General features: G+C 44.3%; 2 protein-coding genes across 4 annotated transcripts in view; one reads left to right on the top strand and one right to left on the bottom strand.

The window, feature by feature from the left end:
- Nucleotides 1-19,232: 19,232 nt before the first annotated feature.
- LOC100347536 (NXPE family member 3) overlaps nt 19,233-23,820 on the top strand; it is a 46,903-nt gene continuing 42,315 nt past the window's right edge. The window contains exon 1 of one of the 3 annotated variants that reach the window (XM_002721869.5): nt 19,233-19,385. In XM_002721869.5, the coding sequence (XP_002721915.3) occupies nt 19,317-19,385 (69 nt within the window). In that variant the 5' untranslated portion in view covers nt 19,233-19,316. The remainder of the gene's footprint in view (nt 19,386-23,820) is intronic. The other 2 variants (XM_070064409.1, XM_070064410.1) reach the window with 2 other exon arrangements.
- On the bottom strand, nt 20,777-21,910 carry LOC138847062 (cytochrome c oxidase assembly protein COX20, mitochondrial-like). The gene is made up of 3 exons (XM_070064702.1): nt 21,885-21,910; nt 21,368-21,452; nt 20,777-21,206 (listed from the first exon to the last, which is right to left on the bottom strand). The coding sequence occupies exons 1-3, from the start codon at nt 21,908-21,910 to the stop codon at nt 20,892-20,894; spliced, it is 426 nt and encodes a 141-aa protein (XP_069920803.1). The 3' UTR covers nt 20,777-20,891.

Genomic DNA, 23,820 nt, shown 5'->3' with positions numbered 1-23,820 from the left:
CTTCGAATGGGCTCCAGCCATTGCGGCCATCTGGGGAGTGAACCAGCAGATAGAAGACCTCTCTCTCTGTCTCTACCTCTCTCTGTAACTCTTTTTCAAATAAAATTAATCTTAAAAAAAAAAAATCACTGCCAATCAAGCTGAATTAACAGTCACCTCACAGCTCTTCAAAAATAAATTTTGAAAGGTTTATTGTTACGCCCAGTTCAGTTGTTCCCAAAGACCACCAAGGAGCCGATACCGCTGTAAAGCGCACGAGAGTTTTATTGCAGGTCCGGGCCTGGACTCTCAATCAACACCGACATAGCGGGCCTGAAATGAGAGCCCCGACCCTTCAGTTAACAGGGTTTTTATAGGGTTTCAGAGACATTCTATACATCATGGTTCCATTTAGCAAATCATCTCATCCTGCAGGAAATTCAAAGAACATCTCTTAGAATTGATTCGTGCATCCAGTGGCGGGAACGGACCTACTAAAGGTGGTTGGATGGCTTTGGGGTTGATGCCTTTTGAATTGATTGGCCGAAGCATAGGGTCCGAGCTGCTGGGGTGTATGTGCGGAACTACAGGGTCTCAGGTAGCTATCAATCACCTTATCTGCCCTGAGAAGACACCAGGAACTCTAGGTGTTTCTCTGTTATCTGCTAATTGGCTGTTGCTAGGAGAGTTTATCTCAAGGGGAATTCATTTATTTACTTTTAAGAGCTTCTGGCTTAGGGTTCAGGGCCTGGTCAGGCCCAAGTTACAAGATGGAGGCCTAATTTAAAATAGTTACACCTTGATCCAGGCTCAGGTCTCACATTCCCCCCTTCTACTGGTAACTATGGGGACCAATCATGGTCCCCTTCTGCCCACTTTAATGGCCTGCTCATCTAGGGGCTAGTATTGATTTCACAGGACCATCAACTGTACAGTGCTGACCCTTGTCTTCTAGTCAGGGTCTATAACAAAGGACAGAAAGATGCTAGGCCAAATAGAAACTGACAGAAGGGGCTTTAAGGCCTTGGCAGCTATGAGCCTAGACCTATTTATCTTTTTACATGGGGTACATCCTAAGAGAGGTGCGAACCTCCTTGGAAAGGCACCCTGTTGACTTCCATTACCTAGCTGGCCTGGGAGGGAGCTGGCCAGGTAAAGGCAGGTGGCATCGCTAACAGGAAATTTAAGTTCTGCCTGCAGTGTTGACCCTGCTTTGCCGTCCCTTCTGCAGCGGCGGTTACTTTGGAAGCCGGGCAAGTGAAGTTTTTCAGCTTAGAGTCGACAAGATCTGTGGCTCTCACCTGGGCGTCCTTGGACTCCGGGGCAGGTCCATTTCCAGTGATCCAACTCTTGGCTGGCAGAGCTGCCAGGGCTCTTCATAAGCTGACCTTTTCAGAAGCCCTGAATTTCCACATCGAAAACCAGTGTAGTGGACTGGCCCGTTGGGTCTCCTTGATGGCAGATCACTGTACGGAGCAGCCTTTAATAGACCTGCCACCTATCTTTACATTGTTTCTGAGGCCTAGTGTGGGGAGCCATTGCACGGCGCCCTAAAGATGGCGCCGGCTCCTTTCCCCCGGAAGGACTGGCGAGAAACAAACATCTCCTAATAAGGAGATGTCTGAGCTCCCTTCCGGCTTCCGCGTTGCTGTACCAATCAATGCTTGCCACTTGGCCGCTTTTGATTGGTGCGCGGATGGCTATAAGAGGGAGGGGAGAAAAAAGGGCGCGGGATTCAAAGTTTGAAAGAGGTTCCTGAATAAACTGCTGGAAGAAGAGTTCGGGTCGTGTCTTCCTTGCTGGTCGAGGGACGCGACAGCCTAGCTTTATTTTTCCTCATGTTCTTTGTTAAAGCAGACCAGAGGATGCAAGTCAAGGGGATGCTTAAGTCCCGTCTCTAATCCTTGTAGCCTAAACTAGAAGTTTACAGTCACAGGCATGTTCTGATAGTTTTTATTTTGATGCAGACGATGCCCATGAGGAAAGCTATGTCCTCACTTTAAACTTTGTTTTTTGTTTGGTCTGAAAAGGAGGTTTTGCCTGTTTACTGTGCCCATGGCGAAGTAAGCCTAGTTGTGAAATTATAATTTAAGCTCTCCTTTTGGCTATTCTGTTATTACAGAAAATGTTAGCCACCTCTTTTATAAGATCTAAAAATCAAACTATACATCCACAGAGTTTTTCAGAATAGTTATTCTCCCATCTTAAAGAGAATAGAGAAATGAGGGAGCAAGTCCCAGATTGTTTGCTGACAATAGCAATATCAAATGAAAAGTGATTTTAACCATTAGATAACAACTTAGGGAAACATTTACCAGAAGGTCCAATGCCTTCTACAAATTTTAAGAATACAGGTATTTGGAGACATCTCTTAAATATTTAACATGGTGTAGCTAGCGTAACTAGCAAACTCAAACACAAACGTATAAAAACAATTTTAGTTTTTTTTTTTTTAACCAACAGAATTAAAACATCTGATACAGAGATTCAGGTCACATGAATCAAAATGTATCTTTGATTAATTTTGGCAGTTTAAATTTATAAATAATCTTCTATCCGTAAGCCAATTAAAATAAACTTCTTACTAAATTTTTCCATAGACATACAATCTGCATAACATGTAACATAACACACAAGATGGAACAATAAAGCAGTTTCAGTATTAGCCTTTAACATCTTTAACTTCTTCTTATAAATTACCAGTTGATTCAAATTACTTTCTGCTCTTACCTCAAGCTAACCATACTTCCTCTCAGTTGGCACCTGTAATGCATTATTGGCTTTATCTGTTTACAGAGCCATTCCAAAATACTGAATACAATAGAAGTGGCTGGAAAAAGTCCATCAGAACCTATACAAAACTGGGGATGACAAAAGACTTTAAATAGCCACGTTTAAACTTATTATAAACTCAACAGGAGGCACTTGCTTACTTTACACAGCATTTTGAAAGCATGTGTAGGATTCTACAAAGCATTTAACCCTTTTATGCCTTTAGGGCCCCCCCCCCTTTTTCTTTTTAAGATAACCATCATGTGTAGTAACACAAGATCATTAGACTTTTTAACTTTTAGACATTTATAGCAGTAGTATTTTATATTAAAACTTAAAATTTATCACTCTTTACATTTCGACAGTACTTCTAATATGATCCAAATAGCCTGATTAGTTGGTGTCTCTACAAGATGAGAGACATAAGTTCTTTGACAATTTACAAGGGCCAATTTGTAAATTGTCAAAGTTTAAATGTTTGAAATTTCAATTTTTTTGAATGACTGTCAAGGATGCCAAGGCTCAAAATTCAAAATATCTGATTGAAATAAGATTTTTTAACATAATGACATGTTACAGTCGAATTAGAGTTGAATTGCTCTTGCCACCCCAAAAACGCTCCAAGAGACCTTCTCTCATGTAATTAACAAAGGGTAAAGTTTATTGATGTTCCGACATGTCGGGGGCCCCCGTCCCAGTACAGGCGAGCGGCCTCGAATAGTCTTGGGTTGGGGTTTTTATACACGTTTAAACAAAGAAAATCAATCATTGCATAGAGCAGACAGTGGTATAGAGTAAACAATTGATACAAGTTAAGTGATTTTACAACCAGTTGATTTATGAATACAGGGAGTACAGGATATCAAGTAAGGGCTTGATTAGACCTCAAAGAACCATATGGCCTATACAGGGAGTATCAAAAAGCCTCCTATTGCCAAAAGGGAGGGCCACACAAGATTGCAGGAACTGCCTTGATGATACCTAGGAATGCAGCTGAATGGCGATAAGGGACACATGGTGGGGTCAGAGTTCCAGGAGGCAAAGAGATATACGGTGACGGTGACTTCTTCTATCTTAGGTGAAACTAAGGTTACGCTCACATTGGGGTAATTTACTGACTAATTAACTTACAGAGAATGGCTATGCAGAGCAAGTCTAACAGGTCAGGAAAGTTCACCAGAGGAGGTTGGGGGGAAGCGGCTTCTAACTTTTTAACCCTTCAGACATAATATAGACCAAATTTTATCATTGTTACAAGGGGATTATTTAAATGCCTGAAAATACACATTTAAATAACCCATAGCTCTTAATAAAAAAAAACTTAACTGTTTTTAAACAATTAGAATTTAACAGACTTCAAGAGAACATAATAGATTACTTTAACTCATTGCTTTAACAGAGGATCAGATTTTGATTTTATGTCAAAGAAAAATAGACTGATAGCTTTGTAACCAAAAAAAATTTTTATAACATTCTGTGACTTCCTCACACCTTCTGTAACTTACTTGAAACTTTCTTTCCCATTCTAGTCTAGAGTAAACTAGCCATCAGGATGAAGTCATTCTTATATACCATGTCCTTTTTTTATTTAAAAAACTCTTTCCTTCTTAACCTTCCTTATCAAGCGCATATTTTTACACTTGTGATGTTTTTTATCTGCCAATTTTCTTGATTTACATTTTGGAATAGCCTGTTAAGAATCTCCAAATTAAGACAACATTTCTAAACAAGGCAGCACATCAAATTTCAGCCTTAATCTTCCAATAGTGGTAGGCACCCCATACCTGGGTGAAATCTTAATCAGCAAAACCCTGGTGCCTTTTCTGGCTTTTTCTGTTCTGGTGTGGAAGGACTCCACCCAGCCTGAGTCCTATAAATAGTAAAAACAGGTATCCTTAGCCTCTGCTGGGTAGTAACTTAGCAAAGTCTATCTCTAGGCCTCAAACAGGCTTCGTCCTGTTCTTCATATTCCTGGTGGCTGTGAGGGCCCCTGTTTGGCATTGCTGCAGGCACAAGTTTAGCATCTCCGAGTTACATTTCTGTCAAGCATGGGGAGCACAGTCATATAATACCAGTTGACCAGAGCTTCTAAGCTGTTTTCCCCGTGTGAATGTTTCCATGAAGCTGATGAAGCAGGGATTAGGCCAGGTAATCTGGGACAAAAAGTGTCTGTCAGGAAGAAGCCACCATCCATCCCGGCAGTGAATAACAGCACCTGCTGCCGGCTCCCAGACTGCTTTCAGGAGCCTTAGGCCCTCAGTTCAGTTTTGTTTTGTTTTGTTTTGTTTGACAGGCAGAGTGGACAGTGAGAGAGAGACAGAGAGAAAGGTCTTCCTTTGCCATTGGTTCATCCTCCAATGGCCACCGCAGCCAGCGTACTGCTGCCGGCGCACTGCGCTGATCCGATGGCAGGAGCCAGGTGCTTCTCCTGGTCTCCCATGGGGTGCAGGGCTCAAGCACTTGGGCCATCCTCCATTGCACTCCCTGGCCACAGCAGAGAGCTGGCCTGGAAGAGGAGCAACTGGGACAGAATCCGGCACCCCGACCGGGACTAGAACGCAGTGTGCCGGCGCTGCTAGGCAGAGGATTAGCCTAGTGAGCCGTGGCACCGGCCCCTCAGTTCAGTTTTTAATGACTTTTCCCCCCGTCTGGTAGGGGAGGGGCCTCTGGCCTCCCAAGGAAGGAAATGGGAGGTGACGGTAGTGGGGCCTTTTCTGGCTCTCCCTGGAGAGTGGGTGGAGAGGCTGTGGAAGTCCTGGTGGGCCCTTGATCTTTGGACTCAGGGCTGAGTCCCGGTCACAAGAATTTTGCTCTGTTCCTGTCTGTTAGCACAGGACCATATCCAAGGAGGTTGAGTTAACACAATTTGTAACCAAGAATTTATATAGGAACTTATCTGGGTGCTCTACCTATCTGGTTATCACCAGGAACACCTTCAGTGACCTCCGGAGCTGCTGTGCTGGGCTCCAGCACACTCAGCCCAGCAGAGCTGCAACCTTAAGGATCTGGGTATTTTCCCTCTGCTGGGCCAACAGGTGGCTCAGGCTCCCTGGTGTGTGGGAGGGGCAGAGAACATCACAGGCACCCTGCTGCCCTCCACAATGCCTGGCACTGAGTGCATTAGGCCCCCAGGCCATCTAATTGGCTGGGCCCAGTGGCCCATGGCCATTCTCTCCTCTGTACCTTGCACAGGTTTCCCTGAAGAGCTGCAACAGCAGCAGCGGTGGCAATAACAGTGATGACTCTGCCCTTATCTTAGATGGGAAGTGGCCTCTGACAGTTATTTTACATTAAAAGTTGGCCCTTTACTTTATAGACCCTTTTTTAAATTAAACCAGAAGTGTTTAACTTTGTAAGATCCACCTTAGAGGCCATAATAAAGCTCTGATTACCCATTGTTGCCTTGTTGGATCTGTTAAACCCAGTAACAAAACGAGCCTGGCAGATTACACAGCAAAAACATTTTCTTTAAAGCAGTGGCCCTTTTGGTTTTAAATTTAATTTTTCTTTAAACTTGATGTCCAGTTACATTTTACCAAATTGTCACAAAAGCCATAACTGTAGCAATTTTATGTATGAGATTGTTATTTATCAAGTATGTCTCCCTAGACTTTTAGTTGAATTTGAGCCTAGTCTTTCACCAAAAATTGTCCCGGGCTGCACCCAGTCAACAGTCAGATACCTGGTACCGTCTCTGAAACAGTTGTTCCAGCAGCTGCAAGACAGGTCCCAAGAGTGACTGTGGGCCAGGGGGCTGGGGTGTCCTGGATGAAAATCTCACCAGAGATTAACTTGATTTAGGAGAATTTTAAGTTATCACTACCCCATGCCAACTGGCAGCTGACCTCTCATCCCTCCACTCCCAGCAAAGGGGTGGAGTTAACATACCACAAACCAAAGAGTTAAAAGTCTAAAATGTCCCTCTTTTTTTTACTTAGAACACAGTATTATTCTAGCAACCCTTTTACAGTCTAGAACAGTTGGTTCTGAATGGAATTTTCCCATAATGTGTTCCCCTTGGTTGCACAAAACAAGAGACAAAGACCTCCGGAACAGGCACTGATCCGGAGTGAGATCGCTTTGCCCACCTGGCCGCTCTCCCTGCGAACACAGAGCTGCAGGTTAGGGCTCATTCAGACTCCGTAGCCGCAGGGCTGTGGAGCCACAAACACATTCACACCACTTAAGTACTCTCTTCCATTACAGACACCAGACAGGTGCCTGATAGAGGGGCAACAGAAGCCCCCCCCCCCCTTCCTCACAAAGGCGGGCCTGAGTACAGAGCGCCCCAGGGCGACTTACCGGGTCCTGAAGTCCAGGAGATCTGTCCACTTGCCCCATTTGGTCGGCTATGGGGAGTCAGTCTAGGGGGAACGGGTCTGGCTCGGGGAGTTAGGATCCCAAGGAATGAGTCCGGAGGCACGCCTTCCCATCCTCCACCTGCCATTCCTGGGCCCCAGCTGAGTCCTGCAGGTTGAGGCTCACAGGGCCAGCTTTGTTTGAACACACAGGGGGTTCCCAGCACTTGCTAATGACACAGCAGGGGTTTCCCTGCTGAGTGTAATGGGAGAGTGGAAGAATCTGCCGGCCCCTGGGGAGCTGCTTGTACCCTCTCCTGTGCCCCTGCTGCCAGCCCCACAGCCAGGGCCGGGCAGCTGGTGGGGAGGAGGGAAAATCAAATCTTCAGAGTCGCCCTGTAAAACAGAATAGAGCGGCGCCGAGGCTGAAGTCTTACTTTTCTTTTTATCTGCTTTGCCGGGACAGTCCTGGACGGCTAAAATCTCCTTCGAAGGCTGTTCCTGAGGGAGTAAAAAAGGCTTTAACCAGGAAAGGGAGTTTCTACCAGATCTTGCCAGACCAGGATGTAGGGAATTTGATCTGGGGAGAAAAATCACACTTTTAAGCCGGCGCCGCGGCTCAGTAGGCTAATCCTCCGCCTTGCGGTGCTGGCACACCGGGTTCTAGTCCTGGTCAGGGCGCCGCATTCTGTCCCGGTTGCCCCTCTTCCAGGCCAGTCCTCTGCTGTGGCCTGGGTGTGCAGTGGAGGATGGCCCAGGTGCTTGGGCCCTGCACCCCATGGGAGACCAGGAGAAGCACCTGGCTCCGGCCTTCGGATAGGTGCAGTGCGCTGGCCGCAGCGCGCCGGCCACGGCAGCCATTGGAGGGTGAACCAACGGCAAAAGTTAGACCTGTCTCTCTCTCACTGTCCACTCTGCCTGTCAAAAAAAAAAAAATCACACTTTCAACAGAACAGATAGTAGCAAGGTCAAGGGTGCCCTCAGGCGCCCACCTTACTTCAAAGTTAGGCCAATCTGCAGAACAAAGGGTGGTTAGTCTCCCTTTCTTAACTTGTATACTCAAATCCTGTGCCTTACTTTTTACGTCTTTCAAATTGTCAGAAGAGAAAGAAGAGTCGTCTGAGTCCCTCCCATTGTATGAGTTTCAGAAAGGTAAATACAAACAGCCAAAAACAAACACCAAAGAGGCTCACAGAAAGACACTGAGCAAAACAAAAAAGACAAAAATGGAACATCCGCTGCACTGTGGGAGTGACCCACTTCGTTCCTAGTAAGGTGGGGAACCTCATCCCCTACTAAGAGAGGAATTGGAACGTCTTCCTAGACCCTCGGTCAGCGGCCCTCCGGCATCCGCCTAGGCCCTTTGCCGACCCTACAGAATACAGACTGATAATTACCAAAAGGGCCAATACAGACAAGACAGGACAAGAACGAATACACATATACTGACCAGTCGGCTTTCAACTCTCTGGTTCGGGAGTACTTGGGTTTTGGGGATCCCGGGCGGGCCCCCAAGATGTTATGCCCAGTTCAGTTGTTCCCAAAGACCACCAAGGAGCCGATACCCCTGTAAAGCGCACAAGAGTTTTATTGCAGGTCCGGACCTGGACTCTCAATCAACAATGACGCAGCGGGTCTGAATTGAGAGCCCCGACCCTTCAGTTAACAGGGTTTTTACAGGGTTTTCAGAGACATGCCGAACTGCAGGGTCTCAGGAAGCTATCAATCACCTTATCTGCCCTGAGAAGACACCAGGAACTCTAGGTGTTTCTCTGTTATCTGCTAATCGGCTGTTGCTAGGAGAGTTTATCTCAAGGGGAGTTCATTTATTTACTTTTAAGAGCTTCTGGCTTAGGGTTCAGGGCCTGGTCAGGCCCAAGTTACAAGATGGAGGCCTAATTTAAAATAGTTACACCTTGATCCAGGCTCAGGTCTCACATTATAATCTAAAGCTTTGTTTACTTTGAAAAGAAGAACGTAATTATCACAAGTATATGCACTATTGTATGTTCTTACAACAGTTTCTTAAGCATAATCAGTATTTAATGATTATTCTCCATTGAGCCTGTACTCTGCTTCCCATAGCAGGTAAATATGAATAGTGACTTTGCACAGAACAAAACAAACCCAATAACCATCTGACTGTCAGAGATTTGTACTTCAGAGTATAAATGTACATCAGTTTTTATATTTGTGAATTTATCTGTGGGAGGAGTAAAGAAAAGCCAGAAGTATTTAATGATTGCTATGGTTTTCTTTTTGTTCTATAAAGATTTGAAAGTCTATTTTTATATTATTTTACTTATTTGAAGTTTATAGAGAACAATTAAGCAATTAGGACATAACAAAAATCACCATTTCTGTAATTGTTTTGTTTTTTTAAACCTTTTTATTTACAAAAAGATAAAAACTCATATATTCTTTTGTTTAAAGATTTATTTATTTATTTGAAAGAACAGTTCCACAGAGAGAGAAGGAGAGACAAACAGAGAGAGAGAGAGGCCTTCCATCCACTAGTTCACTCTCCAATTGGCCTCAATGGCCGGAGCTGTGGTGATCTGAAGCCAGGAGCCAGGAATTCTTCCGGGTCTCCCACATGGGTGCAGGGGCCCAAGGACTTGGGCCATCCTCTACTGCTTTCCTAGGCCATAGCAGAGAGCCGATCAAAAGTGGAGCAGCCGGGACCTGAACCAGCACTCACATGGGATGCCAGCACTGCAGGTGGTAGCTTTACCTGCTACGCCACAGCGCTGGCTCCCATAAATAAATTCTTAATTTGTAATTACTTTTTAAAAAAAGACCACAACACTGTCACAGAAATTACCAGCAACTTTTTAAAAAGGATTTATTTATTTGGGGCTGCCATTGTGGCGTAGCAGGTAAAGCTGCTGCCTGGGATACCAGTTCAAGTCCCAGCTGCCCCACTTCTGATCCAAACCCCTGCTTATGCACCTGGGAAAGTAGCAGAAGATGGCCCAAGTGCTTGGGCCCCTGCAACCCATGTGGGAGACCTGGAAGAAGCTCCTGGCTCATGACTTTAGGCCCTGCTGTTTTGGCCATTTGGAGAGTGAACCAGTGGATGGAAGATCCCACTCTCTTTCGGTCTCCCTTCTCTCTCTGTAATTGTGCCTTTCAACTCAACAAAATGAATCTTTTATTTAAAAGGCAGAGTGATGGAGAGAGGTCTTCTGCATGCTAGCTCACTCCCCAAGCAGCCTCAACAGCTAGGTCTGAGCCAGACAGAATCACTAGGAGTCTAGAACGCCATCCAGATCTCCCGCACAGGTGTCAGGGGTCTATGTAACTTGGGCCATCCCAGGGACTTTAGAAGGAGCAGGGTGGGAAGCAGAGCAGCTGGACCCAGACCCTCGCTCTGATATGGGATGCCAGCATAAGAAGCAGTGGCTCGATCTGTTGTGCCACAATGCCAACCCCTCAAATACTACTCTTAAACCTTCCTAAGGTGAGGATTGGCTCCCAGAGTGGCTTTTGGTTCTCGAATCAGTGAGGAACCACATGATGATGAATTGAGTTGTCATCCCTCCACCCTGCTAGCCAAGGCAGCTGAAATACTGAATATTCTCTACCAAGAAAAAGCAGGAACAGTACCTTGGAATCACATTTATATATATGAGCATTGAAAATAGACAAGAATGTAAACATAAGGAAGTTTGGCCTTTAAATAGTTTTTAGACTTGTTGTAATATTAATGTGGCTGAGGCAGGGTTGATGGGTAAGATGAAGAATGATGATAGGAATAAAACAAGTATTTGTTGTAGAAGATATGGAGACATTGGACCCTCATACATTGCTGGTGGGAAGATGAAATGGTGCAACCACGGTGGAAACACTTTGACAGTCTCTCAAAAAGTTCAAGGTAGATGGGTTGGGCATTGTGGTGCAGTGGGTTAAGCCACTGTTTGGGACCCCTACAAGCCATGTCAGAGTGCCAGTTGGAGTTCTGGCTCCTTTGCTTCTGAACTAGCTTCCTGCTAATGCTCCTGGGAAAGCAGTGGATAATGTCCCAAATTCTTGGGTCCCTGCTACCCACAGGGAGACCTGGTGGAGTTCCTGGCTCCTGGCTTCTGCCTAGCCCAGCCCTGTCTGTTATGGGCATTTGGGGAGTGAATCAGTAAATGGAAGATTTTATCTCATTGTCTCTCCCTCTGTGTCACTCCTTTAAAATAAGTAATCTTAGACAAAGAAAAGTTCAACATAAAGTTACTTTATGACTAAACAATGTCAATCCTAGGTATATATACCCAAGAGAAGTGAAAAAACTTGTTCATCATACCATTATTCATGCTAGCCAAAAAGTGGAAGCAACTCAAATATCCATGACCTCATGAAAGGATAAATAAAATGTGTTATGTCCATACAATGGAATATGATTCATCCATAAAAAGTAATGAAGTATTGACAGACATGCTAAATGAAAGAAACCAGACACACAGGGTCACATGTTCTATGACTTTATCTATATGAAATGTCTAGAACAGGCAAATTCAGAGACGGAAACCACATAAAACATTAGTGGTTTGCCAGGCATCTGGGGATGGGGAAGGCGGAACGGAGGAGTGACAGAGTTTCTTTGGGGGCTGATGAAAATATTCTGCAGTCGGATAGTGGTGATGGTTGCACAACCTTGTGAATATACCTAAACCAACTGAACCGCACATTTTGAAATGGTGAATTTCAAGATATATGAATTATATCCATAAAAAAAAACAAGGTTCTGTGGCTTGAGGAGAAGAAGCTTTCCAGAGAAGGTGGATGCCTTTTTGACAATAAGGCACATTTATAGTATACAAATTGAGGAGGAGGTAGAGAAAGTTCTGTGGAGATTTTCATTTGCAAGGCCTTCCCTACCTTTGATATGGGCAACAGTTTGCAGTGCCATTTTCTTTGCATTTATCTTTTTAAAGATCTATTTATTTATTTGAAAACCAGAGTTACAGAGAGAGAGAGAGAGAGAGAGAGAGAGATCTTCCATCTGTTGGTTCACTCCCAATATGGCTGCAACAGCCAGGGCTGAGCCAGGCCAAAGCTGGAAGCCAGAGCTTTGTCTGGGTCTCCCACGTGGGTGACAGGGGCCCAAGCACTTGGGCTATCTTCTGCTGCTTTTCCCAGGCCATTAGCAGGGAGCAGGATCGGAAGTGGAGCAGCTGGGATATGAACTGGTGCCCATATGGGCTGCCGACGTTTCAGGTGGCAGCTTAACTTGCTAGGCCACAAAGCCAGTCCCTGTATTTATTATTTTGCAGTCAGTTTCTCCCTTCAAATCCATTAGTACCTACTTTATGTAATTGGGTGCTCTGATGTCAGGTACATATATGCCTTTTGTTTCTTTAAGAATAATTTATTTTATATGAAAAGCAGAGTTACACAGAAAAGGAGAGAGAGAGAGACAGAGAGAGAGAGAGAGAGAAATCTTCCATCACTCCTTCAAATGGCCAAAGCCAGGAACTGGGAGCTTCATCTGGGTCTCTTTCTCTCTCTCTCTCTCTCTTTTTTTTTTTTTTTTTTTTTTTACAGGCAGAGTGGACAGTGAGAGAGAGAGACAGAGAGAAAGGTCTTCCTTTTGCCGTTGGTTCACCCTCCAATGGCCGCCGCAGCCGGCTCACCACGCTGATCCGATGGCAGGAGCCAGGTGCTTCTCCTGGTCTCCCATGGGGTGCAGGGCCCAAGCACCTGGGCCATCCTCCACTGCACTCCCGGGCCACAGCAGAGAGCTGGCCTGGAAGAGGGGCAACCGGGACAGAATCTGGCACCCCGACCGGGACTAGAACCCGGTGTGCTGGCGCCGCAAGGCAGAGGATTAGCCTAGTGAGCTGCAGTGCCCGCCTCTGGGTCTCTCATATGTGTGGCAGGTGCTCAGGTACTTGGACCATCTTCTGCTGCTTTCCCAAGCAGACTAGCAGGGAACTGGATGGGAAGTGGAGCTGCCAGGTACTCGAACCAGAGCCCACATGGGATGCTGGTGTTACAGATGATGGCTTAACCTTTTACACCGCAGTGCTAGCTGCACATATGTTTATAATTGTTATATCCTCTCATTGAGTTAATCCCTTTATCATTGTTAATGACCTTCTTTGTCTCTTTTTCTGGCTTTTAATCTAAAATCTATTTTACATGCTCTGAGTTTCGCTACTTCTGTTCTCTTTTGGTTTCCATTTGTGTCTTTTTCTGTCCTTTCGTTTCAGTTGTACCTGCTGTTCGGAACGTTTGGGCCCACGCATTTAGCAACCCTGTAGAAGTGTCTCCGTTGGCCACCTGCAATGGTATCTCCATTTTGCAGTTGGGGAAATGCAGAGGGACTGGGCCCTCCTCGTGAGCACACAGCTGGGGAGCCACAGAACCATGCTCTTGTTTCTGATGCTGAACTTGGTGCCTTCTCCATTGCTCTATTGACCAAGGCAGTTACTTCAAAACTGCCTGCTGTCCTTTTTGTGGACACAGGGGAACTCTGAGTTGGCAATGTTCATCTATCACAGCTATAATTGTTTTCTTTTTACAGTTTGAGTCCTACATGGTACAGAGCAAAGTTTCTTGTTCCTTACATAATGCTGCTATGCTTAAACACTTTTCAATTTTACTTTTTTATATATAGATTTCATTTTTGCACAACAATAAACTTATTCTTTTAAAAAATTTATTTTATCTAAAAAGCGGAGTTACAAAGAGAGGGAGAGAGTGAGATCTACCATCTACTGGTTCACTCCCCAAATGGCTCCAACAGCCAGAGCTGGGCAGATCCGAAGCCAGGAGCCAGGATCTCCCATGTGGGTGCAGGGGCCCAAGCACTTGGGCCATCTTCCTCTGCTTTCTCAGGCATATTAGCAGGGAGCTGGATCATCAGTGGAGTAGCTGGGACTTGAACTTGCACAAATACGGGATGCTGATGCCACATTACTGGCTATGCCACAGTGCTGGCCCCAAGCAGAGATCTTAGGCAGCAAGCCCTGAAGATGTCTATGTGCCTGGGAAAGGAAGGCTCTGGTAAGCACTCATTGAATGCTCATTCTGTCTTATCTACGAGTTCCTTGAAGGTAAGACCCTGGTCCATCCTAGGCATTCCTGCACCTACCTCAGTACGGCACTCCATTGACCCACACATTGAATCCTTTTTTTTTTTTTTTTTTTTTTCCTGTTCTTCCAGTCCCACCCAGGATTTTCTTCTATTTAGGAAAGACTTTTTCTTTGGTTTTATGGTCTCTAATGCTTTGTGTCCTTCTGTGGTGCTGTCTTCTTTTGGAAAAGAGAGTCAATCCTGAGATGTGAGACAACTTGTTTACATGCATTCAGCAGCAAAATTGGCTTCCTTCTTATCTGAACCATTTCCAAACCATCCTAACCCTTTCTCTCTCTCTGCCAATACCTCACAGTGCAGGCTGGCTGGAAACCGCTCCTTCACTTATATACACCCTTCTGCATAGACACCTTGTTCTAGAGATTTAAGTGCACTTACTGCACTGTGTTACAACGGTTTGTTCGCTTGCCAATCTTGTCTAAAAGATGAGCAGCTTGTGGGTTAGGGCTGGCATGCTGTCAACACTGTATTCTTCAGCCACTGCTGCACAGATATGGATCCAGCTATCTGCTAATGGCCTGGAAAAGCAGCAGAGGTTGGCCTAGGTGCTTGGGTCTCTTCCACTCCTGTGGGAGACCTAGATGAAGCTCCTGGCTCCTAGCATCAGCCTGGCTCAGCCCTGGTCGTTGTGGCCATTTGGAGAGTGAACCAGCAGATGGAAGATCTCTCTTTATCTCTCCCTCTCTGTAACTCTGACTTGAAAATAAACAAACAAATCATTTTTGGAAAAAAAAAAAAAGAGAGTTAGATATATCCACTAATTGCAGTAGATGGACCACCATAATGTTTTCACTGCTGTTCATTTCTTTTTAGATATGATCATGGTATTTTAGTTAAGAAATAAAAATATATACTAAAATACTGAGATAAAATTATATGATATCTTGGATTTGATACAGTATAATTGGCCAAGAGAGTATGTAGGTAGGGGTAGAAATGAAACAAGATTAGCCAAATAGTGACCATTGCTGAATTTGGGTGATGGGTACATCAAGTCCATTGTACCAGTGATTTCTACTTTTGCATATGTGTGAAAATTTCCAGGATAAATTGTTAAAGAGGGAGAGAGAACAGCTTTTTTTGAAAGCTAAAGTAGTAGTAAACAAAAGGATGATGATGGAGTTTTTCTAAAGAAATGAAAGTCTAATAGTTCACACTACATTTTTCTAATTGTTTATTTATTTAAAAGGCAGAGTTAGAGAGAGGTAGAGGTAGAGAGAGAGGTCTTCCATCTGCTGGGTCACTCCCCAAATGGCTGCAATGGATGGAGCTGGGCTGATCCAAAGCCAGGAGCCAGGAACCAGGAGCCAGGAGCCAGGAGCCAGGAGCCAGGAGCTTCTTCTGGGTCTCCCACGTGGGTGCAGGGTCCCAAGCACTTGGGCCATCTTCTGCTGCTTTCCCAGGACATAGCAGAGAGCTGGATCAGAAGTGGAGCATCCGGGAGTCAAATCAGCATCCATATGGGACACCAGCACTGCAAGTGGCAACTCTACCCACTATGCCACAGAGCCGGCCCCACACTGCATTTTAAAGTACAATCTCTCATGTATTTAGCTTCATTTTGTAATCATAATAGATAATGAGGTGATCATATTGCAACATATTATTTGTAGAGATATGCAGGCTGAGGGAGAAATGAAATTATCAAGATGTAAGCATGAATTTTTCTTACATTTTTAATGCATTTTTTCTTTTTGTCTCAGCAATTTCCTATGCCTTTTGGTTTTTGGATTTTTGGTTTTTTGCTTTGTGGGGTTTCTTTTTTAAGTCTTCACAGTCCAAAGTACACTTTTTGAGAGGCCCACAAAGCAGTAACATTTTCTGTGTGAAATACTGAACATCTGCTTCTGTTGGCTTTTAAATTCAATACCTTGTGCTTCAAATAATCATTTTAGGTTTTAAATTTTAAAAATTTGGCCAGCGCTGTGGCTCACTTGGCTAATCCTCTGCCTGGCAGTGCAGGATGGCCCAAGTGCTTGGGCCCTGCACCCGCATGGGAGACCAGGAGGAAGTGCCTGGCTCCTGGCCTTGGATCAGCGCAGCGCGCCGGCTGTAGCAGCCATTTGGGGGGTGAACCAATGGAAGGAAGACCTTTCTCTCTCTCTCTCTCTCTCACACTGTCTAACTCTGCTTGTCCAAAAAAAAAAAAAAAACCACCCAAATTTTAAAAATTTGTTCTTAATTTAGTCTATTAAAATTATATATTTTAAGTAAAAACTTTAATAAGTTACTTGAATCATTGATCTATCTAAGTTAACTTAAAATTTCAAGTAATATTTTTAAAGATTTATTTATTTATTTGAAAGTCAGAGTTACACAGAGAGAGAAGGAGAGGCAGAGAGAGAGAGAGAGAGGTCTTCCATCTGCTGCTGGTTCACTCCCCAATTGGCCGCAACAGCCGGAGATGTGCCAATCTGAGGCCAGGAGCCAGGAGCTTCTTCCAGGTCTCCCACGCAGGTGCAGGGGCCCAAGGACTTGGGCCATCTTCTACTGCTTTCCCAGGCCATGGCAGAGAGTTGTATCGGAAGTGGAGCAGCCAGGACTCAAACTGGCGTCCATATGGGAAGCCAGAACTGCAGGCGGCGGCTTTATCTGCTACGCCACAGCACCAGCCCCGAATAAAGATTTATTTTATTTAACTGTAAGGCAGAGTTACAGAGAGAGAGAGAGAGAGAGAGAGAGAGAGAGAGGTCTTCCATCCTCTGGTTCACTCCCCAATTGGCTGCAACGGCCGGAGCTGCACTGATCCAAAGCCAGGAGCCAAGAGCTTCTTCTGGGTCTCCCACGTGGGTGCAGGGGCCCAAGGACTTGGGCCATCTTCTACTGCTTTCCTGGGCTGTAGCAGAGAGCTGGATGGGAAGAGGAGCAGCCGGGTATCGAACTGGCGACCATATGGGATGCCAGCGCTTCAGGCCAGGGTGTTAACCTGCTGCGCCACAGCGCCAACCCGGTGAGATGCCATCTTGAGAAAGCACCCCACACCATGGTCTGAAACTAACTATGGTCTAAAACTTAGACAATAACAGTGCACTGCATCCCGCTTGGCAGAACACAGAATTTCCCTAGCATGGTTGCTCAAGCTTAAAACAGATAGGCTGTACCTGGATTAATGTTTAGACTGTAATCTGTCTATTTTCAAGATTGTAATTGATATTAGTTTCACATAGGCCTTAGGTCAGCTTGACCCTAGCAACCATGTATTTCCCCCAACCCCGATCCTAGCAACCGTGTATTCCCCCTCCCTTCCTTGTGGTTTTGGCCTTTATAAACCCTGTTGCTTTGAGCTTCGAGGTTGAGAGTTCTGTAGGGCATGAGCCCTTTCTGCACTGCCAGCAATAAAGGACCTGACAAATTTTATCAATGTGCGGTGCTCCTCTGTTTGCACTTGCTCAGGCACAACACCTGGAACTCCATCCACGTCTCCCACATGGGTGCAAGGACCAAGCACTTGGGTCATGATCTACTGATTTCTTTGGCACATTACTAGGAAGCTGAATTGGAAGCAGAGCAGCTGGGACTCGAACTGGTACTTTTATATGGGAGTGGCTTAACCTGCTGTACCACAACCCTGACCCCTCCTCATCAGTGGCATCTTAACCACTGGGCCAAATCCCTGCCTTCACCATCTCTCTGTGAACTTTTTATGTATCCTGGTACACAAGTAAAGTAACTGAAGGGTTAAAAAGTTAAAAGCCACTCCCACTCCCTCTCCCCTCCTCTGGTGAACTTTCCTGACCTCGTCAAACTTGCTCTGCAGAGCCATTCTCTTTAAAGTTAGTTAGTCAGTAAATTACCCCAATGTAAGCATAACCTTAGTTTCACCTAAGTAAGATAGAAGAAGTCACTGTTTATCTCTTTGCCTCCTGGAACCCTGACCCCACCATGTGTCCCTTGTCGCCATTCGGCTGCATTCCTAGGTATCATCAAGGCAGTTCCTGCAACCTTGTTGTGTTTGTTGTGTGGCCCTCCCTTTTGGCAATAGGAGGCTTTTTGATACTCCCTGTATAGGCCATATGGTTCTTTGAGGTCTAATCAAGCCCTTACTTGATATCCTGTACTCCCTGTATTCATAAATCAACTGGTTGTAAAATCACTTAACTTGTATCAATTGTTTACTCTATACCACTGTCTGCTCTATGCAATGATTGATTTTCTTTGTTTAAACGTGTATAAAAACCCCAACCCAAGACTATTTGAGGCCACTCGCCTGTACTGAGACGGGGGCCCCGACATGTTGGATCATCAATAAACCTTACCCTTTGTTAATTGCATGAGAGAAGGTCTCTTGGAGCGTTTTTGGGGTGGCAAGAGCAATCCAACTCTAACATAACTACCATGAACACCAAATACACTCTATAAAAATTTACAAGTATGGGGCGGGAGTTCAGTCCAGCATTTAAGAGGCTGGTTAAGACACCTGCATACCGTAGCAGAGTGCCTGGGTTCCAAGTCCTGGCTCTGGCTACCAGTTCCAGCTTCTTGCCACTGCAAATCCTAGAAGGAAGTAGAGATGGATCAAGTCGTTGGGTCCCTGTCACCCATGTGAGAGACCTGGATTAAATTAAGCTTCTGCCTTCCGGCTTTGGACATTGTGTGTATTTGGAGAATAAGCCAGCAGATGGGCTCACTCGTTCTTCTCTCTCTCTCTCTCTCTCTCTCTCTCCCTCTCTACCCCATCTTTCTCTGCCTTTTGAGTAAAAAAAAATCTTTTAAATTAACAAGTGAATGAAAAACCGTAGGTTTTCCCATAGATTGCTTTTGAATATAGGAATTATTGTCTATTGGTGAGTCTAAAACAGTTGTAAAAGAGACAGTTCCCGTGACGTGTAAGCCAAGTTTAGTGCAAAGAACCTGGGAGGTTCTTGACACTCCAGAATGGACTCTGTTTTCCTGTGGGGAGCTGAGACGATTCCTTAGTTCAGAAGTGAGACCCCAAAAATGGAAGAGGAAACTGAGGCTTGATAGGGAGAGTTTTGAGGATTCCTGATATGTACAAAGGTTGAAACAATTACAGTACTGGGTGAAATATGTACATGTCATCAACAAAAGTCACGGAAATGGGCAAGCTGCCAGGAAAAGTTCAAGGTTTATCTTGGGAGGGCCTGCTGGACTCCTGTTGCTTTGTTTGCCACTTGGACTCCTGATTCACATCCGCAAGGACAGAAGAGCTCAGCTGCATGAGTCCCTTCATGGAGCAATTCAAGAGATACAAAATTCTGATGTTGGGGTTGGTCTTTCTGGCTTGGGTGAGTACTGACACATTTCTTCTCTGTGCAGCTTCATGTGTCGGGTTGGTTAGTTGGCTTTATTAGTTTCCTTAGCCGCACCCCTGTGCAACTCCAGGAACAGCCCATGAGAGTGGGGCACATCATTCTAAGAAAAAGGGTGAGCCAGTTGGGTATTGGGGTCTGGTGGGCAATCTAAAACATAAACTCAGATTAAAAACAAACAAACAAACAAAACCCACAAAAATCTAGGTTGCTCCAGTGAAATCCCAATGGAGACCAAAAAAATTAAAAAGCGGGTGACGCACATTGCTCTCTGTTCTCCCATCCTTCAGTGGTGTTTTCCTTTCTGCGCCTTTCTGCAGTGAGCCCTTGGTGCTTCTTTTGGGTGCTTGGTTATGGCAAGAAGCCTCCAGGGGAAGGCATCTCCTCATGTGTCTGTCGGTCAAAACTGGGGTTTCAATGACGGATGTGTTTTGTTAAAACAGATGAATGGGCTGTTGATATTAACAGTCAGAGATTTAACATGAAAACATAATTTCTGACTCGACTTAAAAAGTGGGTGATCTGACAGTCTTAATTCAGAAATCCAGTTTTATTCCAAGAGCAATGAAAGAGTTTGACAGAGAAACCCTAATTTCTTAATAATCAAGTTAAAGGGAGGGGTTGATTTTAATTCCAGAGTGGCTTCTAAAAAATATCTATTGGGGCAGGCACTGTGGCACAGCAGGTTAAAGCCCTGGCCTGAAGTGCCGGCATCCCTTATGGGCACCGGTTCTAGTTCCGGCTGCTGCTCTTCTGATCCAGCTCTCTGCTGTGGCCTGGGAAAGCAGTGGAAGATGGCCCAAGTCCTTGGGCCCTGCACCCCATGGGAGACCAGGAGAAGCACCTGGCTCCTGGCTTTGGATCAGCGCAGTGCGCCGGCCGCAGCGCGCCAGCCGTGGCGGCCATTGGAGGGTGAACCAACGGCAAAAAGGAAGAACTTTCTCTCTGTCTCTCTCTCTCACTATCCACTCTGCCTGTAAAAAAAAAAAAAAAAAAAAAAAAGATTTTTGGATCATTAGTACTCAGACATTTTTATGGGATACAGTACAATATTTTCATACATAATGTACTGTGTACTGATCAAAGCAGGCAGATAGCATTTCCACTTCCTTACCTTTTCTTTGCTCCTCTCAATTCTTTTTTTTTTTTTCCAAGTGTAGGTATTTTATTTCTTGAAATTTCATCATTAAATTCACTGCTTACTTTAAGAATTCTTTTCCAAGCCTGTTAAACACTGGGTTTTGTAATTCTTTGTCTGGATACAGCAGATCACAACAGTATGTTACACACAGGAATGCTACCCTGGCGATAGAGGTGGGACCGGAATACATCGGCAGATTTTTATGCAAGTGTAAAAAAAAAAAAAAGACAACTAAAACATAGTTTATTTACTTGCTTAAAGCTTTCTTATTGTACATAAGATGTTTCTGTGGTCGATCCCAACTCTTGAGGCAGCTGTGTTTGGTTTTCTGTACTTCAGACTTAATTGCTACCACTGCTGTTGGTTTTTCTTTCAGGATCAAGGTGGGTACTTTCATATAAAATCTTGTTTTTAATTCCTTCTCTGGCAATCCTTTCCTGGATTCGTTGCTTTGCATAATTGTACCTGCAATGGAACCAGCATCCCAAAGTCACCAAGATAAATCCTCCTACTCCAACATCGCATGATCTTCTGATTCTACTAGTAAACAAAAAATGTCCTAGGCCAGCCACAGCAGATCCCAGTGAGCCGTATAATATTGAGTCCCGTGCACAGGGAATGTTTTCCACATCTAAAATTCCTAGGAGTTTAAAAGGCTGTTTTGATCAGGGCTTGATCCTCAGTACCTGGTTTAGTGCCCAACACTCAGTAGGTATTCTTCCCACTATGCTAAATGCTGGAATGATAATGCTACAGACGACACCAGGGTTGAAGAGGAAAGAAACACCTTAGTCTGCTTCGTGGAGTCACAGGAAGCCCTTCCCCTTCCCGGGCTCGCCGGGCTCCGGCGCGGCGGCCATGCAGACGCGCGGGCGCCAGCCGCGCCGCCCTTCCTCTCAATTCTTTACACACTATTATTGGGAACTATAGAATACTAGAGCCTATTCTTTCTACGTGTGTTTTGATACCCATTAACCAACCTCCTCCAGGGTAGCTTTTTAACTGTTAAAAAAGGATAACATATCTTTATGAAGCAACCAAAAGTTTCCAGGAAGTTAAACTATAACATCCATGAAAATACGCACACAAATCATGTGTTCAATAAAAGTTTTAAAAAAATACACCTGTGCAGTCCCAGTGCAAACCCAGAAATAGAAATTCTCATACCCTGGGAACTCCCTGTCATGCCCCAACCCTGCCACTACTGCCTTGTCTTCTTTTGAAAGGTGGCCAGCACCTTGACTTATGACACTATGGTTAATTATTGCCTGAGTTTGAATTTTATAGAAAAGTAATCAGATATCATGTGGTTTTTTTTATGTGTCTTCTTTCACGCAATAGTTTTGTGAGACTCGCCCATGTTGTGGTGTGAAGTTGTTATTTGCTCATATTCATCTTATCACAGTATTCCATTATTATTTATTTGTCTATTCTACTGTTGCTGGATGTTTGAGCTGTTTCCAGTTTTTGGCTATTTTAAATGCTGCTACTGTAAACCGTCTTGTCTGTCTTCTGGTGCACACATGCACGCCTTTCTGTTGGATATACTGTTATATACCTGTGAGTTCACTTTCTTGGCCCTGTGGTATGTACATGTTACACTGTAGTAGATATGGCCAAACACCTTTCCAAGGTGGTTTTTCCAATTTGTACTTTCATGAACACAATATGAGAATTTCAACTACTTAACATCCTCATCAACATGGGTATTGTCTGTCTTAACTGCATACTCTCTTGGAACATGTAGAATTATTTCATTTTAGTTTTATCTTGCATTCCTTTTCTTACTACTTTAGTTGAAGGTCTATTCAAATATTTATTGGTCATTTGAATTTTGCTTTATTGTGAAGCACCTGTTAAAATATCTCCGCCTGTTTCTAAAAGATAGAGTTGCCTACCTTTTTCTTCTTTATTTGTAGGAATTCTTTACAGATTCTAGATACAATCCTTTTCATTTGGGGGGTGTTTTTGTTTTTTGTTTTTAAAAATCATTTTATCTATTTGAAAGGAACAGTGATAGAGACAGAGGGAGAGAGAGAGAGAGAAAGCGATCTTTCACTCACTGGTTCACTCCTCAAATGGCCATGGCTGGGCCCGGCTGAAGCCAGGAGTCTGGAAATTCAATCTGGGTTTTCCATCTTCTGCTGTTTTCCCAGGCACATTAGCAGGGAGCTGGATCAGAAGAAGAGCAGCCAGGACTCGAATATGTGCTCTGAAATGGGATGTCGGCGTTGCAGGCAGCTGCTTAACCTACTTTGCCACAACGATACCGGCTCCCAAACCTTTTCATTTGTTGCATATAATATCTTCCTGGGTTTATGAAGTCTGTTTGCACTGATTTTCCTGCTCTCCGGAAAGATGTCAAAAGACAAATTTACAACATATTTAGTTATAAATTGAATTTTTATTCCTAACTCATACATTTGGACAGTATCCATCCTGCAAAGTGGGATGAGAGCTCCCTCTGGGCAAGGCTGGAACAATTAGCCTCATGAAGAAGAAACAAAGAGACAGAGCAACAGAAAATAAGTGGCTAAAATCAGGTTGCTCAGGTTAGTATCAGGTTGTTCGTGTTTTAAAATATTAAGTCAAAGAGGATTTCCTGGTTATGCTGACTGTAGAACACTGGCAGGCTGTAATGTCCAGGAAAAAAAAAAGTCTGTTTTCAACTCTATTTTTTTAACATTTAGTGTGATGATGTGACTTTTAACATGAGTGTCTTCTCTATTTTGGTTTGATTTGGTCCATCAACATCTAGAGCAGGAATGCAGTCCAAAACAATGCCTTCTATATTTTTTGCTTAAAACTTCCAGTCTTTTGGTTAGGCTTTCACCTCGTTGAGAATCTGACCAAAATTTAGGGCATTAACACTACTCTTTGTTACCATAATTTGGGGTTTCCAGTCTCAACACATCACAGTAACCTCATTATTATCTATTTCTCGGAGTTTTTATCATTCCAGAAAGGAGACCAATAGATATTCAACAGATGGCTGAATGCAACATTGAAATTTTTGATTTTTTTTTATTTGAGAGGCAGAGAAATATGAGAAACAGCAAGCATTCCCACCTGCTGGTTCATTCCCCCAAATGTCTGTAACAGCCAGGGCTGAGATGAGCTGGAGCCAGGAGCTGCGAACCCCATTCAGGTCCCCACGTGGGTGGCAGAACCCAATCACTACAGCCATCACCTGCTGCCTATCAGATTCTGAACTACCAGGAAGCTGGAGTCAGAAGCCAGAACCAGGAACACAGGCATCTTAATAACTAG

Source organism: Oryctolagus cuniculus, chromosome 19, assembly GCF_964237555.1.
Source record: "Oryctolagus cuniculus chromosome 19, mOryCun1.1, whole genome shotgun sequence".
NCBI lineage: Eukaryota > Metazoa > Chordata > Mammalia > Lagomorpha > Leporidae > Oryctolagus > Oryctolagus cuniculus.
Note: the sequence above shows the minus strand (reverse complement) of the source record. Positions and strands in the feature narration are given on the sequence as shown.

Excerpts from the sequence above, each read along its gene's own strand:
- LOC138847062 (XM_070064702.1), bottom strand. The coding sequence starts at position 21,910 with ATGGGCGAGTCTCACAAAACTATTGC. Across the intron at positions 21,453-21,884 it reads GAGTCTCACAAAACTATTGC|AATTGAGAGGAAGGGCGGCG; the intron begins GTGAAAGAAGAC and ends TAGTGTGTAAAG. Across the intron at positions 21,207-21,367 it reads CGAGCCCGGGAAGGGGAAGG|CCTTTTAAACTCCTAGGAAT; the intron begins GCTTCCTGTGAC and ends TGATCAAAACAG.